Genomic DNA, 22,263 nt, shown 5'->3' with positions numbered 1-22,263 from the left:
CCATATTATTACAAGCATGGGATAAACTAATCACCGCCCGACAGTGTTGAGTACGCTATAAAAACAAGCACGCACATTTAAGGGACTGTATAAAAATGTGTTTTAATCTCGTTAATGTTGAACACCTTTGCATTTAATAGCGCACTATAGATTACCGCGTCCAGGACAATGTTATAAATGAGTTACGAAGAGAAAGAAACTGTAGACTATTATGATGATTTTCTTTGACGCACGATTCTTTAAGTCCGTCTACAATCACTGCTCCGGCTACGTCACACGGAAGTGGACTGTGTGCCCTGGCTGACTTTGATGACGCAATGGTGCTTTGGCGCGGAAGTTTGTTTTGTAAGTGGAATAATCGTCTACCGTCGTCCGTCTTTGAGCACTTTTCTATTCACTTTTCTATTCACTTTTCTATTCACTTTAAAACAATTTTCACAGCCAACAACTAAACCTCGTCGTAACCACATACACGCGAGGTATGTGTCATGGTAACGGACTCACTTGCTGTCTTCATTAATACGTCAACTTCTCTACATTGACTGTTGTACAGTACAGTAAAACGTTCTTTAGTTCGTGTCTTCTCTGATAAACTCTCTGACGTTTGTTATTCTTTTAGATGTTGCGCAAAAAACGACGCTCGTCTGCGGATAAAGGAGAGACATCCACCACAACTAACAGTACGTTTTTATTATTATTATTTTAAATATAATGTCATAACTCATAACCAAGGTTATAAGAGTTTGGTATTTTTTCATTCGTTTTTATTTGTTGTAAATGCTTAAGGTTTAGTCTTAGTTGTTTTTTAATATGGAACATTTGCCAGGAAGGATTCAAAAAGGCAGAGTACTGGAATATTTATACTGGAATGTCTAAAAATGTACTCAAGTTAAAGTAAGAAAGTATCTCAGAGTAAAAGTTACTTAGTTAAGGTTGGGGTTCTTTCTTGTGTCGTGCAAAAAGGACACAGGGACACAAATATCACGTTTATTGTTTTTAATTAAAGGCAAACTTTTACAAATTAAAGTGCTAATAAAATAAAATACCACATAATGTGTAAGTCAACATGGGTCAAAGGTCACACATGCTCATTCACTACCAGTTGATTATTTTTTAAATTAATTTTTACTCAGTAACGGATGTGATTTAAAATGTACTTTAATTAAAAGTACAATTACACATTTTTAAGTACACAAAAACTACTCAATTACAGTAATGTGGGTAAATGAAATTCACTACTTTCCACCTCTGCAAAAAGGTCATAATAAGTATTGTGTGTCCAGCAAAAAATGCCATTTTATAAAATGTACAAGAAGTGCAAAATGTGCATAATACTGCTAATATCAGACTAAAGGATAGACATGAACATAACATAAATCTCTAATCTCTCTCTCCCTCCATAATAGAGGCAAAGAAGAGCCGCAGCACAGGTCGTCATCCTAAAGTCGCCGTTCCTGTCGTCACTAATGAAAGTGCATTTACCATATTCCTGAGAGAAGCAGGTGTCACCTTAAAGCGAGGTGGCACATCCAATGAGATCGGTAAACATACTCAAGTTCAATTCCAAATCCATTCTTTGGCCAAATTAAAGATATTGCCTTTAAATAATCTTTGAGATTTTCTCCTCTCTCTCTCTAGCTGTCGATCAAGTCGTCTTCCAGAAAAGGATAGAGCAACAAATACGGAAGAGTCCCAAGTACCCTGGAGTAAGTAATGTGTACTGTATACACGTACTGTGTACTGTATACACGTACTGTATACATGCTTCAGTCTTAAGACTGTTATGTTCATTGACATTTCATTTCTCAGGTTGTTCAGGAGTTTGTCACTGGGTTAGAGAGTCACATTGAAGACGCAGATAGTTTTAGGAATTGCCTCCTGCCGTGTGTCCCGCGATTGTCTGACGGAGATGACAGGTGACCGTTTTACAGACTATTATGTACTTTACACTAGAAGCTACGTTTGTTTGCTGTAACAGACCGATTGATCGTCTTTGTTGTCGTAGTTCTGCCAGCTCATTCCAGGAAAGTCTGCTACGCATGCTGTTGGCTATTGAACTTCTGCAGGTGAGAACTTTACCTCTGACAAAGACAAAAGTGGACGGATTTTAATCACATTTTCTGGGGATGTAGGTTGTGAACCAAGGAAGAAATTATTATTATTATTATTCAGGATTTCTTGCAAGATTGGGGATTGTATTAATGCTGTGGGAGACTGAGCGAGCGTTCTCTCTACAGCATCACATTTATATGATCAGACGAATCAAACAATCTTTGAGGGATACAAATATATGAATTGTGCAAAGTTTACACGTATGTGAATCTTTTGTCTTCATTTTTCTCTCATGCAGACTTCCATCATTAACACCTTGCTTGAAAAACTCCCCGAGTTCATGCTCGATGGGTCAGTATTTAACATGAGTTCATGAAGGTTTATTATATATATATTTAAACGTCATGTGGTTCTGTTTCCTCACAGAACCGGAGATGGAGGACTCAGCATTCCACGCATGATCATTAACCAGCTCAAATGGCTCGACAGGGTGGTGGACAGCAAGGTAAGTCATTCCTCTGATGACAGGGTTTCCTTCCATGTTCATTTCTCACACCCATGTGTGATGTGCTTGTTTCCCTCTGTCCTCTCTGTGGCCTGTTACTGTCTGTACCTGCAGGAGTTGGCAGAGAAGCTCATGGAGCTGGTGTCCGTAGCGCCGGTGGATGTCGCGCGAGACATAATCACCAGTCTGCCCGAGATACTGGAAGACTCGCAGCACAATGACATCGCCAGAGAGCTCAAGTGTGTACTGCAACTACTACAACTACTGCACTGTCTGTGATTCCTCTGTGGTTTATTTATCTCTGCTGTGTGTGTAGCTCTTTGCTCCAGACCAACACTCAGCTGACCGTTCCCATCCTGGACGCTCTCTCCAGTCTGAACCTCAGCTCCTCATTACTGACTGAGGTAGCAGACGCCGCACCGCTCATTACACTCACTTTGGGTGACTTATTAAAGGCTTTAGTGAACGTTTACGCTCTGTTTTCACAGGTCCGTGGAGCAGTTATGGCCACGCTGGCTGCCGTGCAGCTGGAAGACCTGCCCGTGGTTGTCAAGTTCATCCTGCACTCTGTTTCAGCCTCTGACGCACATGAGGTTAGATCTCTTACTCATGTCTACAGCCGTATTCTTGTACTTAATGTCTAAGAATCAGTGACATCTAATGGTGAGAGCGTGAATTGTAACAAATGAAGATCATGCAACTACAGTGGTCTTTTCTTTGTTTTTATTTGGGTTTTTTTCATACTAAGCTCCACTTTAAACATGGCGTCACAAGATGGCAACCTCTGTAAAGCAAGGCCGTCACCCTAAAGTAGTTATAAAAGGCTTATTATTAAGGATACAAAAATCCAGTCATATACACGTATATGTAAACCCTCCTAAATGTTACAAACTGGAACTTTAATAAATTGTCTATTTATATTCCTGTGCTTTTATTTTGAAATAAAGGTGGTGAATGATCTTCGTCAGAAGCTGGAGCTGGAGCAGTGTGTTCTCCCTCCAGTGTTGCAGGCCTCTCAGAGCCGCATGAAGAGCAAAGGAGCAACAGAGTAAAACAAAACACATGATGTTTATGTCAGTTCATGCTGTCAAGAACATTCCTCTGGTTTGATTTTTGTGATTTAATAAATCTGACTTTTGGCTCAGGGTCACGTCCACTCCAGGAGCTGGGAACAGCATTACACTGACACTGGACGGCATCAAGTCAGCAGTGAGATTTCAAAAAACTATTTCAGAGGCTTGGCTCAAGGTGGGTTGTTGTTGTTGTTGTTTTGTGAGTACAATTTATTTCTTTTAAATCCTTAGCAAACATTTGTTTTCCCTTTGTTGTCTTTCGTCAGGCAATCGAGTCTGTGGATGAAGCTGAGGACCACAAGGTGACTGTTATCTCCTCTGTTTGTCTGTGTATTATTATTTGATAAGCACATCTTCTCTATGAATGTGACTGCAAGAGGTAAAGGAATTGCCATTTATTTCAAAGTTTGACAAATTTTGCTTCTCAGAAATGTGATGAATGCTGCACAAGTGTTCATTTGAAAAGATTTGTTTTTTTTCAAGACCTGTTTATTGTATATAATATTTAATTAATAACATATATATGAGTGACCTGCAATGCAGACACAACTTGCAGTTATTAAATAGCTGTTTTTTTAAGTTATTATGATAATATCAATAATGATTATATCGGCATGTATAGAGAAACACATATTGGTCGATCTTTACTTTAAAAAAACCAAAGAAACCTCGGCTGGACCTTTCCAGGTAATAGATCTGCTGGTGCTGTTCATCCTCCACTGCACCAATGCCAACCTTAGTCGACGAGGAGCAGAGCGAGTGCTGAAGCTTAAAGTGAGGACAGGACTGATTCAGGAGACTCTGCTGCAGAAGACCTTCAGGGACTATTCCCAGGTGAGTCAGTCTGTTCACACAGGTGGTATCACAGTGACATATTTTACTTTGTGGATCATTAACCCTTAGAACACAGAGCATTACTGTGTTCAAACATAGAGTTTTTGCCAACTATATAGACATACCTGAGCAGAAAGTACTCAAAATGTTTAAAATTGGATTTTTATGAAATGACGGCGCAGTTCAAAGTAGAGCTGAAACAATTACTCGATTAATCGATTGCTTTTTTCATTATAAAAACAAGATTTATGATTGTTTCAGCTTTTTAAATGTGAATATTTTCTTTGTTTCTTTGCTCCATAAAACAAAGAAATCATTAAAAGTGAATAACAAAACACGATATTTGAGAACCTCATTATTTCCAGGTTTGACAAAACGCTGATTGACATTTTTTTAACGTTTTCTGACATTTTCGATTGATCCATCGATTAATCGTGAAAATAATCGACAGACTCATCGAAAATAATTCTGCACAATTATTGCCACTCTATATGAAAACTTTGACAGAAAAAAAAACACACATTTTTTAAAGCCTGAATATGTGACACAATATATAAACACACACACACACACACCTGGATGTCCATATCAGGAGTTGTGTATTATTCCCCCGTGGGTGCAGCTGTATGAGCACTAAGGGTTAATGATCAACTGATAAACGTGTTGTATGTTTGAATCGATTCAGGTCTTGCGAGGGTATTTCCCGTCCATCTTGTCTTTGGCTCAGTGCTTGTTGCGCTCCCATGACCCCTGTGTGGTCCCTTTTGGCGGATTCATGTACCGACTCTCCTTCACCGTGTTTGACTCGTACTGCCAACAAGTGCGTTCTTCTTTTCTTTCATTTTCAATGTGCCTTTTTGGATTAATCTGTTTGTTTTAAAGTGGAATGCACGTGTGTGTGTGTGTGATTTGTCACTGTCCTGTAATGTTTGACAGGAGGTGGTGGGCTCTTTAGTGACCCATGTCTGCAGTGGTGTGGCGGGGGAGGTGGACATGGCCCTGGAGCTTCTCTGTGACCTGGTCACAGAGAAACCCACAGAAATGGCTCTGTATGCCGTCTTTGTGAAGGTAAGGAGGTCACACTTTGGCAAATGTCCCATTCTGTCTTGGTTTGGTTTGGTTTTTGACTGAGCGTTAATGTGATGTGCTTACAGGGGATTTTGGACTACATGGACAACCTCACACCTCAGCAGATACGCAGACTTTTCCACCTCCTGAGCAGACTGGCCTTTGGGCAGCAGCAACAAGGCTCTCACATTCAGGTGAACAGTCATGCGTTCATGTGTCCCACCTTTCCTGTGTTGTGTCTGTTCTCTAATGTTCTCTTGTCCCAGGACGACATGCACATCGTGATCCGTAAGCAGCTCTCCAGCACCGTGCCCAAGTACAAGCGCATCGGCATCATTGGTGCCATCAGGATTGTAGGCAGCATGGGGGCCTTCAGGTGAGGCCAGTTTGTCGTAGGCGTCGTTGTCATTATTTTCTCTCTCTCTCTCTGTTTCCTGATTATTCTTCTTTTTCCACATCCAGGCCCAAAGTGAAGGACACACAGAATGAGGCGTTACCTCAGGAGACGTTCAGACAGGTAGGTACAAGTTAGGATGACAGTGAAAATGTGGCGCAATACTTCATTTACATTTAGATTTACAGTAAATACTTCATTGTCTGTGCTTAGGTTAGTGTTTTCTGTGGTTGAGAACAAAACAGGTTTTTTGTTTCAGTTTATCCATTTGTTTTGATGTAAACAGCTGAAATTGAAATGAATAACACCTTTATGGCAGCTTTTTGTTTTTGGATATTCTTCATCTTCGTTTTCTTGCAGGTGACGGCTCTGTTGGAACTCGTGAGGTCAAGCAGCGAGAGTTCACCCGAGGCCACGGCTCTGTTCTACGATGAACTCGCCAATCTAATCTCGAGCTCCACCCTGGACCCGAGTGTGCAGGTGTGTCTCAGCAAATAATGATTCACTGTAAGAGTGATGAGTGTTGGAAACAACCTTTTATGAACTGCAGCTCCTGTTCCTACTAGCACTTTGATCCTGTTGTGTATGTATATATATATATATATATATATATATACATGTGTCTCCCCTCTTCCCAACAGGAACACATTTCAAAGAGCGTCATAGACGACTTTCAGAACGACTTTGTGGTGGATGTTTGCCCTGAAATAAAAGGGTTAGTAAGGGATAGAAGAATTAGAGAAGAATTCACTGGAATGTTTATTTCTTAGTGTCATTAATCCCTCCTTCCCCCGCATATCTCAGGTCCTTCCCTCTACCGGTTCATTTGATGTACAACCTGGAAGTACTGGATGAGAACAGCATCGCCATCAACCTGTTGCCTCTGCTGGCGAAAGATATTCAGAACAAAAGCGAGCAGCAGAGTCAAAGCAAGAAGGCGCACAAGTCAGTCCACTTCCCCTTCTTATGTTCTGCCGAATAACAGCAATGTATTTTAAATCAGTGATGTACTGTATTTCACTTGTGATGCAATCAGATTGAGGATTATAGTTTATTGAGTAACAACTGTCTGTAATGATCTTACAGAAGAGTATTAGGGCCACATGTAAAAAATAATAATCTAATAATAATAACACATTGAAAAAAGAAAATAAAATGGCATGAATTCTGACGAGACTTTAATAATTCTGAATTCAGACTTTAATCTCAGTTTCAGACTTTAATCTCAGAATTCAGACTTTAATCTCAGAATTCAGACTTTAATCTCAGAAAAGAGACATTTTTCTCAGAATTCAGACTTTAATCTCAGTTTCAGACTTTAATCTCACTTAATCTCAGAAAAGAGATATTTTCTCAGAATTCAGACTTTAATCTCAGAATTCAGACTTTAATCTCAGAATTCAGACTATATTCTCAGAATTTAGACTTTAATCTCAGAATTCAGACTTTAATCTCAGTTTCAGACTTTAATCTCAGAATTTAGACTTTAATCTCAGTTTCAGACTCAGATTAAAGTCTAAATGAGACTTTAATCTCAAAATTGTTTTTTTTTTCTCAGAATTATGAATTTAATCTCAGAATTCATGCCGTTTTATTTTTAAATATTTTATATGTGGCCCTAATCCTCTTCCATATGATCTAGATTTCTGATGTTTATTTTTCATTTACAGGAGAGTGTCTCCTCTCTGTCTGGCTCCGTTTTTTCGCCTCCTGAGACTGTGTGAGGAGAAGCAGAATCCTGGAACCCTGGAAAACATTGATGGTCTTCTGGGTAAGGAAGAGGAAAGAGACAAATCTATAATTGAAACCTGTGGTTGTGAAGTAATGACTGTGTTTGGCGTGGTCAGGCTGTCCTCTGGTCCTTACAGACATGGGTGTAGTGGAGAAAATCGAGAGCCTGTCGAAAGCTGAGAGGGAGTTTCTTTGTAACTTACTCTTTTACACCATCAACTGGTTCAGAGAGGTAACTGCATGTTGAATTGAAGTCATTTCTTTTCCTGAACATATGAGCTCTGTGACTAAAGTCAGGCGTTGTTTTCTTGCAAGACTGTAAATGCATTTTGTGGGCAAAAAGAAACTGAGATGAAGATGAAGGTGATGACCCGACTGCAGAACATCACGTACCTTCAGACGCTGCTGGAGAGGGTGCTGGCTGGTACGTATTTGACTAATTAATGTCTCAATTATGTTTCTAAAACGTATTGTTTAAATAGTTGTAGAAGGACGGAAAACATATCCTGGTCTCCTTTAGCCTGGAAATCTAGACGCACTCAAGCGGTAACAAATTTAATTTGTAGCCAGGTTCTGTCTAGAAACTCTCTGTTAGCTTGCGAGCTGCAAAATCCAAAGTCTGGTTAGTCTAGTCTAGTCTAGTCTAGTCTAGAGTCTAGTCTAGAGTCTAGTCCCTGCTGGTCTCTGCTACATGTAATGCATTTAAATTCAACATAACATCATAACACCACACGCGGAACACTTGCCCATGGACTATTTTCCGTCACTGTGCCTACGTTACCTTCTCCGCTGCGATTGGTTGTAGCGCTTTCCTGTTGCGTGCAGAGGGAATTTGAAGGACGACCGTTAATCCCGCCCCTCGGATTGAGTCAGGCTAGGTCTCCCCGTGACCCCTGCAAAAGTGGTTGCATTGGTTGTAGTGTAGTTTGCTACGTTAGTCCAGATTTGGACTAGTTCCTCCCCACACACACACACACACACACACACACACACACACACACACACACACACACAGATCTTTGTGTATTGAAGTGTTTCAGAAACAAATTGACATACAAATTCTATTCTATTCAGTGGAAACAAATGAGTTAAATAATTGAACCCAATCTTAACGTGTGTTTCAGGAACGCCTGGTTTTCTTCCACCTGTTGCTAACTTTGATGGAGACAGCGCAGAGGGAGCAATACTAGTTAGTTCCACTGCTCCTGTGAACAAGGCAAAGAAAGGTAATAAAGCCCAACACCTTTGATGAAATAGTTAAAATAAATATTTAGTATAATATATGAAACATTTGTTATGTAGATGGTACAGGAAAGAAGAGGAAGGCAGCCGGTAAGAGCTCCTTAGACAGCAGCTCCATGCACGATGAGACGACTGAGGCAGATGACACTCAGCAGGTAAAACTTCAGCTCTCACGTTATCGCTTCTTTTTTTAACATGACCAAGCTAAAAAATAAAAAAACCTCTTGTGCTTTTTCTTAAAGGAGCAGCCCGAGAAGGAGAAGGAGAAGGAGATCTTACATGGAGTCAGTCTGGTGTCCTACAGACAGTTTTTCAGGGAGCTGGACGTGGAGGTGCTGAGCGTGCTGCAGTGTGGCCTCCTGTCTCGCTCACTGTTGGACTCTGAGCTCCACACCAAAGTGAGACGAAGAATATGACCCTCTAATCTTATTCAAAGGTCCAGTGTGAGAGAATTAGTGACCTCTAATAGTGACGCCTTCCTTTCATAAACACAGAGAACACTTGTTCTGGCTGCTTTGTCTGATTGGGCTGATGTAGAAACATGGTGGTATAACAACATCATAATAATAATGATGATAATAATAATAATAATAATAATAATAACAATAATGTAATAAAAAGACAAATACATCATTGAAACTCAACACAGTATGAAACTAAAGCGTTAACTTTAGATAAACTAAAAATGGAATATAAACAAGCTAAAATGGCAGCCTACATAATACAAGGCTATGAAAACTCTATTTATATACTTACATACACAAACATACTGATAGGTAATTTATGCTATGCAGAAGCCTTTCATATTTGTGTTTAGTTTAATTTAACTTGTTTATTTTTTACTTTTTAATAGTTTGCTACTAATTTTATTTCTAGGTAACTGAATGTGTTCAAAATTAACAGAAGAGATGAATGAGGTGAAATAGAAATGTGAGCATGACGATTCATTTAGATTCAAGTGAAATTTATGCCAGTGATTGCTGGTTTTTAACTCCACCTGTGATACTCTGACTTTACTGAGGTGCAAGAGGAAGTCCTGCTGGGTCCGGCCGAGCTCGTCCTCCTGCTGGAGGACATGCTTCGCAAACTGGAGTTCAGTCTCACCTCTGCTCCTGTCAAGAGAGCGCCGTTCCTCAAGGTACGAATCATTAACAGATTTGAGCGTTCAGGTGACAAAACATGTCGTCTCAGAGTTTCTTGAGTTTTGAGTTTCATCTGCATGTTATTAACACTTTGACACTACAGATTTGGTAGTAGAGGTGCAAAAGTGTTGATTTATGTTCAACTGAGAGGTTTAATGGAGTTAAAGATCAGTGATGCCAATGGTTGAAAGTTGAAAACCTTTGACTGAGGGAAAACCTGTTCATCTTTGGAAAAACACACTTTTCTTGTGTATTGTTTTCTTACATCTGACTGATGGAGACACCTGAGAGTTGACTGACTCTGTCCGTTAGTCATCAGTGATGTTCAGAGGCTCCGGGTATCAGTGGCCTTTAGTTGCAGCTGTATAAAACTGTAATCAGCAGGCTCATATGAGCCAAACACTAAATGAAATCTTTTCTTTTCCAGGCAAGAGCTGATAAAAGCGCTGGTTTCTCCCATCTGCAGCAGAGGAGCGCCAAGGACATCGCTACCTTCTGTGTGCAGCTGTTACCTGCGCTCTGCTCACACTTGGAGAACTGCCACAACCACTTTCAGGTAACAGTCTCACACTCGGGTCGAGTCGGACCGATTATTGACAGGTTTTTACATCACGATCGGCCAATTATTAATCATTGTGTTTGCTGAGAATTGATAAATGCAATAAGTGCACTAAGTAAGAATTGTTTTGACAGTGTTTATTAATATTTAGTTGATATCTTGCTTTTATATTAAAGGTATAAATAAACTGCAGTGCAGTAGGAATCCAACATTGTTATTATGATTGTAATATACTTCCAAATAAAAGGACCTGTACTATTGCAATACTTGAATCAGAATCGCAGTAAAAATTCAAATGTAACGCGTGTGCTGTCCTCAGACTCTGCTGACGGACAACAACGGTGTCATGGATGGACCGGCCACAGACGTGCAGGAGCAACAGTTGATGACATCTTGCTATCAGCTGCTCCTGCGGGTTCTGAACACCACCTTCAGCTGGTGAGAACGTGGTGACACTGATTTGTTTGTCAGTTTTGGCGTCTGACTTCCTCCTGTTGACCTTTTTTTTTTTTTGTGTATTTTTGTTTCAGGTCTGGATTCAGTTTGCCAGGTCAGAGAAGTTTACTGAAGAAAGCTCTGGGAGTTGTCGCTGAACGACTCAAGGGACAGTCCGAGTTGATCCTGGAGAAGCTCGTTAAGTGAGTTACAGCAGCTTGTTAGTGGCACTGCATGAGAGCAGAATAAAGCGTCTCTTTACCATCTGTTTTGTTTTAGACACTCCATCAAGTACCTGCTCAACTTCAGCGGCACGATGCCGAGTCTCAGCACCGCTCTGTGTCTCACCCGGCTTCTGTCCACCGTGTCGGAGAAAGGAGGAAACCCCGCTGCCTTCCGAGAGCAAACCGGTCAGTCTGACTCGTCGTTGCTATGTTTAAATCAACTCAAATCTAAGCTCCAGTGAACGGTCGTGATTCATTGCTTTATATTTATAATCTCAGCTTCACTTGTGAAGCGTTTCCTGAGTCAAGACTGGGTGACGGCCAGTGGAGAGAAGGAGCGAGGGAGCAAATTCAATGAAACACTTCACACTCTTCTAAGGTGAGTCTCCTGCAGTTGGATTTCTGTAGAATGGGATTATGGCTGGTAGTTGTAGCCTAATTTACCCTGAAATCTGCTCAGGGACCCAGATTCTCTTCTTGCTGACTCATCAGTGCTGTCCCAATAATGTCAAATATGTCTGATATTTAAAAAATTAAAGAAAATTAAAAACAAACCCTGATGAGGATTATGTTTGAGCAGTACTTTCAAAGATGAAATGCAATGGAAAAAATGTGGCCGTGAGGCTTATATTATTAAGTAATACTCAGTAATAAATTATTAATAGAATGTAAAAGTGCTCTTTTGTGTATTACATAATCTATATTGTAATCTGATTCTGAGATTAAAGTCAGAATTCTGAGAGAAAAGTCAGAATTCTGACATACGCCTGTTTTTAAAGTGCACAGTTCTTAGTTTTGTTATAATTGAAGTTTATGAATGGAGGGTTTTTTTTCTTGACTTTTGCCTTCGCAGCATCTACCTAGAAAATGTCGACGACGTTCTAACGGCCGTGGAGGAAATAGCTGAAAATCAAGTCTCTGAGCTCGTTAATGCATCAAAGGACGAGGGCTCGTCATCGTGGCCCACTCTCAACAGGTAGATCCTCGTCTCCTTCCTTAGAGCGAAATAGAAGTTTGCTTGTGCAACAGTGAGTTAGAAAGAAAGAAAGAAAGAAAGAAAGAAAAGCCACCCAGCATTTGGCTCCCTCACAGCTGATTACAACAGTGTAATGTAAACTGTAATTATCAGACATAACCACAGTAAAGGATATCATTAGCCGTGTTATTGTTACTCCTGTGCCAATCTTCCATAATCCCCCCCCCCAGGCAAACATTCCTGGTCTTCTATAAAGTGATGATGGCAGAGCTGGAAAAAGCTGTCAAGAAGATTCCTGCGAGCAAAATGAGTGACAACGCTGAGGTCAGGTTCTTCTTGTTACTGTAAAACATGTGTGTGTTGTTTTTTTTGGACTTTGGCCTGATTCCTGCAGAGAGTCGTTCCTGTGTTTCTGTATTTAATCGGTATCTGTGCTGCTGTAATAATAATATTATCTGTCTGTTCTCAGACGCAGAGTGAGAAGCTGCTGACATGGAACCTAGCTGTCAGAGATTTTAACATTCTGGTCAACCTAGTGAAGGTACATTATTTCAATGTTTATTAAAGTGATTATGACTTTCAATTAATGATTTTTGTACAGTTTAACTTATGTTTTACTTCATCTTTATGCATTACAGTTACGTTAAATTCGCCCACTCAGCTGTTTTCCCGCTGTTTTCCTGCAGGTGTTTGATTCCAGACCAGTTCTCAACGTGTGCCTAAAGGTGTTCTCCACAGTTCCACAGTAGCATTTCACATCCAGGTGCAGCTGCTGGTATTAACCCATGTTAATGTCGTTATCTCATAGTATGGCCGTCTTTTCTTGGAGTCTTTCCTGAAATTGGGGATGCCGCTGCTGGACTACAGTTTCAAAAAGCACAAGGTACAAATGAAATGGAAAATTCCACAGTGCTCTGATTTATGCAGCACAGTGCAGTGATCTCTCTACCTTATCATTCATATGTGTAATGTATGTGATTTTCTGTGTTTCAGGGGGAAGTCCACAACCTCCTCAAGACCTTCCAGCTCAGCACCAGGCAGCTCCATCACATGTGTGGGCACTCGAAGGTGATTACAGATCACGCACTTTCAAATTCTACTCATCACAGAGAGAGAAATGCTTCCATTACATTAGAAGGAAGCATTCGTCTGGGCATATGTTACTCCTCAGGTGCTCAATATCGTCGTGTGTTTTGTGCACAGATTCGACAAGATGTGAGTCTGACCAACCATGTGCCGGCCTTGAAGAAGAGCCTCGAGCAGTTTCTGTACAGAGTGAAGGCCACGCTCACACTCAACAACTGTCAGGAGGCATTTTGGATCGGCACTTTGAAAAACCGCAACCTGAAGGTACAGCCTCCTCCCTGGACCTGTGTGAATGTGTGAAATTGAGCGTTTTTGAATAATGGTGTCACATATTGTATTTTTTTTTTGTGGTGTACGCTGCAGGGTGAAGAGATCCTTTCACAGAGGTCACAGGACAGTGACGACGATGACGATGACGAGGAGGAGCAGGGTCCAGCGCTGTCTGCACAGGCGAAGGCTGAAGTACCTGCAATTACAATTACAGTCTTTTTAGTGGCGTTATATTATTATATATTATATTATATCTGATTCTAAATGTCTTTTTTTTATATCACATATGAGAACATGTTGAATATTAATTAATTTCCCTAACATACACATATATACATATATATGTGTGTATATATAGATATATTTATATATATCTATATATACGTTTCCATACTCATTTCATAGCAGATGTAGATATAGATTTTTTTCATTGAGTGAAATAAATAAATGCAAAAAAATAGTAGTTGTAGAGGGCGTCGGCATAGAAGTCAAGGATGTCACAGCTACTGTTGTAGTCGTTACTCATATCAGCAGATCTTGGTGTGTTTCTGATAATATATAATATTTCACAATATACATTAAATACTGATTAGAGCACATTTTTGCCTACTAAAACTTTGTTTTACCACCATTACTGAAAAGGCCTAATATTGCTTAGAACAGGTAAACCAGACATTTCCAAGAGAAATATGGTTTTCACACATAGGCTATTGAAAACATGCACAAAAACATAGTAGTTGAAAGGTCTCATAAGTGTGAATGTCTTTTTATTTAGTGTATTTCAGGGATAAGCAGCACACGTGAGTAATACAGTTGGTTACATAAGAAAAACACACTCTTTTCCACGGTGGTCATTTCTGTGTCAAGTATACATGTGTTGGCCAGCAGACTGTGGAAACTGTAAAAGGCAGTGTGGGCTGACATGATCATTTTTTAGACACTGATGATTAGTGGTGAACACAGTTCTTTGATGTCTTAATGTAAGCATTCATTAGCTGTAGCCAACTGGACTTGCTTGAGATAAGTTTGTGTTTGCTAACGTTTCTCCTGTTTCTTTCCTCCAGGCCAAGATAAGTGACTCTGAGGAGAGTACGAAGATAAACGGAGTGAACGATGTGGATGAAGAAGATATTACAGAGGACTCTGAGTAACGCGCTGAAGCACATGTACATAACAAAACTTTAAATCTACAGTTTATTATTATATTTTCAAGTTTGGAATGTTTGTATTGATGTTTTCAGAATGTATTGAATATTGCTGCTCGTGTAGTTTCAGTGTTTGGCAGTAAATAAAATCACATCTGGCAAAAACACCACATGCTCATTAAAGAAATGAATGGATGAGTTGTACTTTCATGTTTCCCTCTCTGTTGGAAGATAAAATAAACCCAGTAAATGGAAGTTTTCAAATCATGGAATGTAAAGAGTGAGATCGAGAGATCACTTTTAAACTATGGCTAATTTAAAAACAGACCAGGCTTGTTTTTTTTTATGCTTATTGGGTTATGACAAAACTTTACATTCACTATGTAAAACTATAGAGCAACGCTGACTTATTTTTGACCACACAAAACTTAGTGAGAGCAGAAAACACTGAAACACTGATGAGTGTAATCTTTAAAAGCTGCCGCCTTTGATTAAAATGTTTGCATGAAATTCAAACCAAGTAGACGTCCGAGAGAGGGACACCTGTCGAGGACATTCTCGTGAAATAATAAGATTATCAGAAATGAAAGCACAGATTGAGGCTGGTTGTACAATAAGTAGAACTACAAGGATCCTCTGCTGGCACTAAGATCTTAGTGAAGAGAATGAATAAATCAATACACATTATCCTGCAGAACATTTAATCAACGTTGCACCTGTATCTAGTCACACTTTCTATATTTAACTGAATAACAAGACAACACGACCCACACATTCTCCAGAGATGACATTTTAAACTATGTAGCACACTAACGTAAGCATGTAATAGCACACTGTGTGTAGGGATGCACAATGTTATTGGTAGATCTTGACTTCAAAACGTATTTAAACAAGCCGATAATTATGACTAATGACCACAACAGTTAGCTCCTTGACTTAAATGCTGGCGTCCTCAACAACTATTATTATTATTTCATGTTTAAAACTCAATATTATGACGTATGTTAGTTATCGGCCCAAGCACTATATCGGTAAAAGGTCCGATATCATGCGTCCCTCGTTAACTGGTCATTCATCTTGTCACACTAGTAGAATTATGCTTCTACATTGAGATGAATTATTTTGTATTTGTTTGTCTTACACAGTCAAATCTGCCAGAGTCTTGAGGAAAGTGTCTGTCCTGTTTTGTCCTCGGTGGACTTTCTTGATAAAGTAATGATGAAGTGTTTTTGACTCTAAATACACTTCGACAACACAGACAGCATTTACATGAGACCGTCACGTTATTCACTCAACTCAGAAATGAACGAAAGAGAAAGAATAAAAGAGAAAGAAAGCACAACGTCGTGGTTTTCCCCTTTTGTTCCAACGTTCTGTCACTTTTCGGCACAACCACCTGGGTTAAACCATAGTAGTGAAGAGCGGGGGAAATCTTTGACGTGCGTGAGCGCCGACGGTAGATTTACAAGACCGAAAGGAGTAAAACTATAATCATAATTACACATTTAATACGTGTATTCCATATTACGTTCGTTGCTGTTGATATATGGAATTAATTTACTCATGAACATGTACATTCACAGCGCTCTCCCCCCTGTGTGGACGAGAATGGTTTATCCAGGAAGCTTGTTCCACTGTTGGGGTAAAAAAACAAACCCCAGCATAAACAAACTGACAGTTATTCCTTCAACTTCAGCGAGGGTTTTCTTTTACTCTCACTTCCGGTCCTTTCCCCCGCGAGCAACTGACATTTGACCGCGTGCGCTGTTGTTTGAACCCTCGAGACCGCGGTGTTGCTGAATGTGACACGGAGCAGGTCGTTGTGAGCGTTGACAGAGAATTGTTTGGACCTCCTGCTGCTCCTGCTCCTGCTCCTCCTGCTCCTCCTGCTGCTGCTCCTGCTGCTGCTTTGAGGGGAAACCATGTCTGACTTCATCCTGGTGCTGCTCATAGTCTTCCTCCTCCTGTGTTTGGTGGCGACGGTGGGGGGTGCCCTACTGTTCTCGGGGCTCCTGTCAGACGTGGTCGTGAAGACGGGGCCACCTCCAATCAGGAACGTCACCATCGCTTATAAGTTCAAAGAGGGGCCATACAAAGACTGCGGGCCAGCCTACACAGAGAGCTGCAGCATCGGGCCAAAGCTGAGCTCCATCGGCGTCTTCTACGATGACCCCAAGCAGGTGAGGTCACACACGAGCAGGTCTCAGCACCTGCAGAGAGTCCTCGTGACATAAGCACAAACACCGCATGTACTTTGTTTCCTGATAAGGTTTTAGTCAGTGTGTGTGTGTGTGTGTGTGTGTGACCTGGACAGAGTCTGAAAGGTCACACTTTCTGCTCCTTTCACGTAAGTGTTGAAAATGACACACAGAGCTCTTCACTCATCTCATCTTAAGTCATCTATTATGCAAACTTACACTTACACCACACGTGGTCTAGAGATCACATTTCATAAGTGTAAAACAGTAGATTCAACTGACCATAACAACACATACACATTATTTCTTATTGTGTAAACTACTTAACAAAGACATACAGTATAAGTGTAATGTCAGCGGTGAAGACAGTGGAATTATTAATTCAAATGTGTTTACCTTTTATGTACTATGAGCTTTTTTTTGTATATTTCAATCTTTTTTTTTTTTTTATTCCTATTTTCATTTAACTTAAATTCGTAATAAACTCTGAATAGTCTGTGAAAGTTCTCAGTCACCCAGGCCAACATTACCCATGGAGTGTAGACGTAGGCAACTGGACTTGGAAAGTCTGAATTGCATCAGTTCAAGTACATGCAATTCAGTGTAACTCACAAGGGCTCAATGGGTTAAACATCGGAGTTTTCTTTTGAAGGAAGTCAGCTGTTCACTGCCACGTTGCACTGTTGATACTTTTCCCCCCTCTCGTCTGTGGCTCCACCATGCTTCAGCCTTTGACTCATACTTGCCCTAATGGCCTGACATTTTTTGGGGGGGCAGTCTAAATGCAGTGGTGTGACACAGTGATTCTCCCTCTGGATGTTCTTTAACTTAAAACCACGACACACAGTCGGCCACTCCTTGGCAGAGATCCGTAATTGTCCGCTGCTTCATTTTACATCACGCGTTGTGTTGAGTCAATAATAAACGTCTGCACAGCAGCTGCTGGTTAGACAGGAATGTTTGCCGAGATCCAGGGTGACACAGGTCAAGGACACCACGTCAATTCAACTAAATAATACCCTTTCACAATGGTACATGTACACATTTTTATATATGTATATATATATATATATATATATATATATATATATATATATATATATATATATATATTATATACAGTATATGACTCCAGGTAACTGCACTCTTGTGTTTGTTGATTAGCTGATTAACCGACACCGTGGCAGCACTGAGTGTTGACATTTGTTGTGGTTGTGTGACTAAATCCATCTTTCAAACGGAACGGCGAAATAAAGGCTTTAAAAAAAGCATCCCAGTATCCCAGTGAACACGCTGAGCGGGTGTCTGTCATGTCAAACCATCGTTTAGTTCTCCTTTGTGGAACAGGAAATACGGCACACTGGCAGCTGAGCTCAGCCCCCTTTTTTGGGGCATGTGGTCTGTTTTAAGTCGAGGCTGTAAGTGGAAAGTTTTTGGGCCTGAGTCGGAGTTTGTGGAGCGTCTGGCTCACAAGCAGCCGTGAGCAGGTGCACAGAGGTCAAAGGTCAAACACATGCAATGATTCTGTCTCTTTTGACAAACTAAGATCCAACGATGTCTCGACCTCTGATTTTTTCTGTGATGACAAATCACATAATGGATTAAGAACTGGTTTAGCTCAGTTAAGTTAAACTGTAAATGCTCAATTACAGTTTGACCTCTTAGAAGGTCCAACTGTTCAATCACTCAGGCAGAAATGAATAGCCCAGTAAATTGGATTTATAACATTTAATCATGCCTTAAAACAAACATGTAGGATAGTGAATGTTGCACTTGGGCCTTTTTCCACTGAACCTGCTGAAGTTTAGTGTTTGTTTACTCTTGTATTTTATCAAGACCGTGCGTCTGATTACTCGCTCGCTGCAAACACAGTAAACTGTGCACAGTACAGCGATGTTTTATGGCTGAATGTGTTTATGTGAGATGCTCATTCCTGGACTCTCATTGTGCAGAGATTTAAGTTGGAGAAAATGGTGAATCACAGTTGCCCCGAGAGGTTTTTAATCCTTTTCTTTCTTTTTCAGCGTGACAAGAGTTGCAGTGTCATTTGTAACTTGCTCTGTTCATGGTTTCGGTTTCATCGGCTCATTTCAGTTGGCGTTTGTGTCTGCTATGACTACAGCGGCTCATTATTTATCATTCACTAATGCATGTAATAATAGTACAAACCAGTCACCAGCTCAGGTTGTACTGTGTGTTATTAATGCCGTCTGTCATACATGAACACCACAGAGTCCTGCTTTTATAATGTGGGTCACTGTTGTAAAATATGGCTCTTGCTCTATTAACCTGAAAATATTGCTCATTAATAGATATATTATATACTCTACTTACTACCCGACCATGTACACTGTGTGTCGGTGTAAAGTGACGGCCACTAGATGTCAGTATTAGCATTGAAAGTGAGCGCATGAGGGAGGCAGGAGCCACTTGGAACCCCCTATTGATCGTCATTCTTAATTTAAGCAGGATGACTCAGCCTGGCGTCTTTGAAGCATTTAAAACAGGAGTTTCATCACATTGAAGTAAAACTAGACTCAAAACCACCTCCATCAGTGGCTGTTAAGTATTAACCGGTTGCTGCCACTCATGCGTCTTTCACTCCTGCCTCTGGATCCTCCTGAGTTGAGCTGCTTTTCGTCAAGCACTTATTTGCATTCGCCTTACACCTTCAGGTTTGTCGTGAAATCTGTGTTAAACGAGCACGATAAAAAAAAAAAAGCAAGCAGGACTTTGTTCTTGCTGCTGAATCTGTTGTTTCCCTGTCAGGTCAGGCTGCTCTCTCTCTCTGTGTGTGTGTGTGTGTGTGTGTGGACAGTCTGATTTTACCCTGCACTGATAATGACAGGTGGCTGAAACTCTCACCTCGCCACTCAGAGACATTTAAGGCAGCGAGCCAATTAGCACCAAATCCAGTTGCTCTTTTTCATGCCTCTTGCATCCGTGTGTGTGTGTGCGTGTGTGTGTGTATACTCATCATTAACACAATATTAGTCATCACAAAGGCCCGAGGGACCGGACAGTTTAGCAGTTTGACAGACATCAGTCAACATTGGAGGCTACACTTGCATCTGCCTCAGTCTCCGCTGTAATGGAGATTTGACACAAATATTTAAGAAATCCTAGACTGGTTAAAGTGCATCACACTGTCTCCCAGGTACACGTGTGTGTGTGTGTGTGAGAGATGGGACAGTAAATAACCAGAGAGTCAGGAATTCAATGATTAATATGATTTCCGTGTCTGGATATAACTGTTAGTGTACACATGTCGTGGACATGCTCAGCGGAGATGCTGAAAATAAAAGCTGCAGCTTGACGGCATGAGCATTCGTTTTGTGGGTGGAACATTCCATTCCATTTAAAAACAATCATATTTAGCTGAGTGCTTGTATTGATTGACCGAAGTAGACGTGCGCATTAATTACGGATGAAATGCATTGTGGAATCAAATGGCATCGTTGATATGAATAAATCAACAAATTAATTTATTCTGAGAAGTGAGATGAAAGGAAAAGCATTAGACAAAGTATATGAAAAAAGGTCATAATAATAATCAATGACAAAGAAATATTGAGCATTTAGCATAAAAACTAAACTGAAACGAATATTAAACAAACACAAAACTTCAGTATTAATATTTATTTTCAGCATTTTGAAGCTTTTTCGCTTTGGTACCAGAAATGACTGTAAAACGAATGAGGAGTCAGACGATCTGCACTGATAAACACGTGTTTGTTTGCACTAATCGACACTGATGTGAGTCCAGTGAAGATGCACAGATCTCATCCCCTGACTGACACTGATGACATGTTGTGTTCACGTCACAGCTCAGCCAGGCTGCTGTTGGGTTCATCCTCTGAACCGCCGAATTCCCACTTTGTTTTAGTTTCCGCGGCGAGCCCACTCACAGCCCGCCGCCCCCACCGCCCCCCCCATGACAAGCAGGAGAAAATGAAATGTCATGTGTAGACGCGTACGGGTGTGGCAGTGAGAGATGAGGCGAGGTGTGCGACTGCCTTTAGAAGAGGGATATAAATTGGCAGGGGTCTGACTCGCCTTGAGAGCATCGCAGGGTTCAATTCATCAGTTGGAATTTTTAGATCAGAGCGCGGCGTTGCCACACTGCCAGTCACATTTATTAGCATTTTAGTGTCGCCTGTCTGTCTGTTGACAGGCAACAACATGAAAGAGGGGCCTTCTGGCAAGGAGTTGCTTCTTTTAAAGGTGGATATAAAACGAGAGGGAAATATGGTAATACTCTGAAGACGAGTCCCACTGGTCTCCAAGTCAATATCGTGAGTCACTGTGGATGTACCGGCTAAATCACCGTTAGCGGTTATGGACGTCTCAACACCGAGTGACGTGCTACAGAGTGATTATGGCAGAAATCCAGACAGAATCGGGTTAAATGGAGAACAGCGTTTTATTCTAAGTGTCATTTCAGGCCGTTTAGATTTGGTTTTCACAAACTGTACGACATTACTCTGCAAGGTGGCAAGCTGCAATTTGTCAGTGAAACGAGACGGTGAGGGATGTCTCCAAACCCTTTGCGCCATCAATCATGTGACGCGTGTTGGCTTTTCAGCGTGTGTTATGATGCGCGGGATATTGGATTACTGGGCTGAATATTTATCAGCGCATCTTAGCGGCGGCAAGGAGGTGGAGAAAGATCTAAATATTTGTCGAGAAGGAAGTAACCTCCATGCAGGGGAGGAGGAGGAGGAGGAATTCATTCATATCTCCTATTAGAGGAGATTATCTTTCCACTCTGTCATCTGGCTGGAGGAGTGCCACACTCCGTCCAGCTGGCCGAGGCGTGGTGAAACCAGCCGCACAACTGTGGCAGAGGAAAACGTGTGTTCTGCCTCCAGCAGGCTGCTTATCCTCGGCAGTAATTATACATGCCAGAACTCCCAGGATGCTTTGTGTAATTACCAGCTAAGTCTGAGCGCAGCCTAAAGGAATCGAGCTGCTGTTGGTGAAAGAGTCACAGAAAGAAGAAAAGATTTCCACTGGCTCCTGCCCCAAGGGGTCGCAGGGGCCCGTGCCTCATCGCTGTTAAGGATGTGTAATCGGCTTCGGATGCCAGAGGAGGACATATTTGCACTTATTTGCACATGTGCGAATAACGACTTTTACACTTATTGCAAGCAATGTAGGTTTATTTAAGCCGACGTTAAGTCAGTCAGTGTTTAAGTTGCAGGCTCGCTTTGACTGCAACTCTTTACAGCACTTGACAATTTACCTGCGGTTGCTGATGCTGTGCAGTCCCTATTAGTTTCAGTTTCCTGCCTGGCGACTTTGTGGGTGGATGGCTTTCCATCAGCCG

The 22,263-nt window shown here is 41.0% G+C and overlaps 2 protein-coding genes across 5 annotated transcripts in view; both read left to right on the top strand.

The window, feature by feature from the left end:
- Positions 1-210: 210 nt before the first annotated feature.
- Positions 211-14,903, top strand: fancd2 (FA complementation group D2). 4 transcript variants are annotated; one of them, XM_044023932.1, is made up of 45 exons: positions 211-345; positions 442-479; positions 620-680; positions 1,407-1,541; positions 1,639-1,706; positions 1,810-1,916; positions 2,006-2,066; positions 2,351-2,403; positions 2,479-2,557; positions 2,672-2,796; positions 2,874-2,961; positions 3,046-3,150; positions 3,505-3,605; positions 3,703-3,805; positions 3,897-3,932; positions 4,318-4,464; positions 5,150-5,284; positions 5,401-5,532; positions 5,619-5,726; positions 5,799-5,908; positions 5,995-6,049; positions 6,287-6,406; positions 6,568-6,641; positions 6,731-6,871; positions 7,597-7,697; positions 7,774-7,889; positions 7,973-8,081; positions 8,782-8,883; positions 8,960-9,054; positions 9,142-9,297; positions 9,921-10,037; positions 10,469-10,597; positions 10,920-11,038; positions 11,131-11,238; positions 11,315-11,445; positions 11,539-11,638; positions 12,113-12,235; positions 12,466-12,559; positions 12,705-12,776; positions 12,922-12,960; positions 13,044-13,118; positions 13,229-13,303; positions 13,439-13,585; positions 13,685-13,783; positions 14,656-14,903. In XM_044023932.1, the coding sequence occupies exons 3-45, from the start codon at positions 620-622 to the stop codon at positions 14,740-14,742; spliced, it is 4,338 nt and encodes a 1,445-aa protein (XP_043879867.1). In that variant the 5' UTR covers positions 211-345; positions 442-479; the 3' UTR covers positions 14,743-14,903. The 4 variants fall into 4 exon arrangements, with proteins under 4 accessions (XP_043879867.1, XP_043879864.1, XP_043879866.1 ...); XM_044023929.1 differs by having other exon boundaries at positions 442-491; XM_044023931.1 differs by having other exon boundaries at positions 211-479.
- A 1,465-nt stretch (positions 14,904-16,368) lies between these two features.
- tex264a (testis expressed 264, ER-phagy receptor a) overlaps positions 16,369-22,263 on the top strand; it is a 63,990-nt gene continuing 58,095 nt past the window's right edge. Inside the window, exon 1 of the mRNA XM_044023933.1 lies at positions 16,369-16,916. Coding sequence (XP_043879868.1) covers positions 16,659-16,916 — 258 coding nt within the window. The 5' untranslated portion in view covers positions 16,369-16,658. The remainder of the gene's footprint in view (positions 16,917-22,263) is intronic.

This window comes from Solea senegalensis, linkage group LG4 (assembly GCF_019176455.1).
Source record: "Solea senegalensis isolate Sse05_10M linkage group LG4, IFAPA_SoseM_1, whole genome shotgun sequence".
NCBI classification, from domain to species: Eukaryota; Metazoa; Chordata; class Actinopteri; order Pleuronectiformes; family Soleidae; genus Solea; species Solea senegalensis.
Note: the sequence above shows the minus strand (reverse complement) of the source record. Positions and strands in the feature narration are given on the sequence as shown.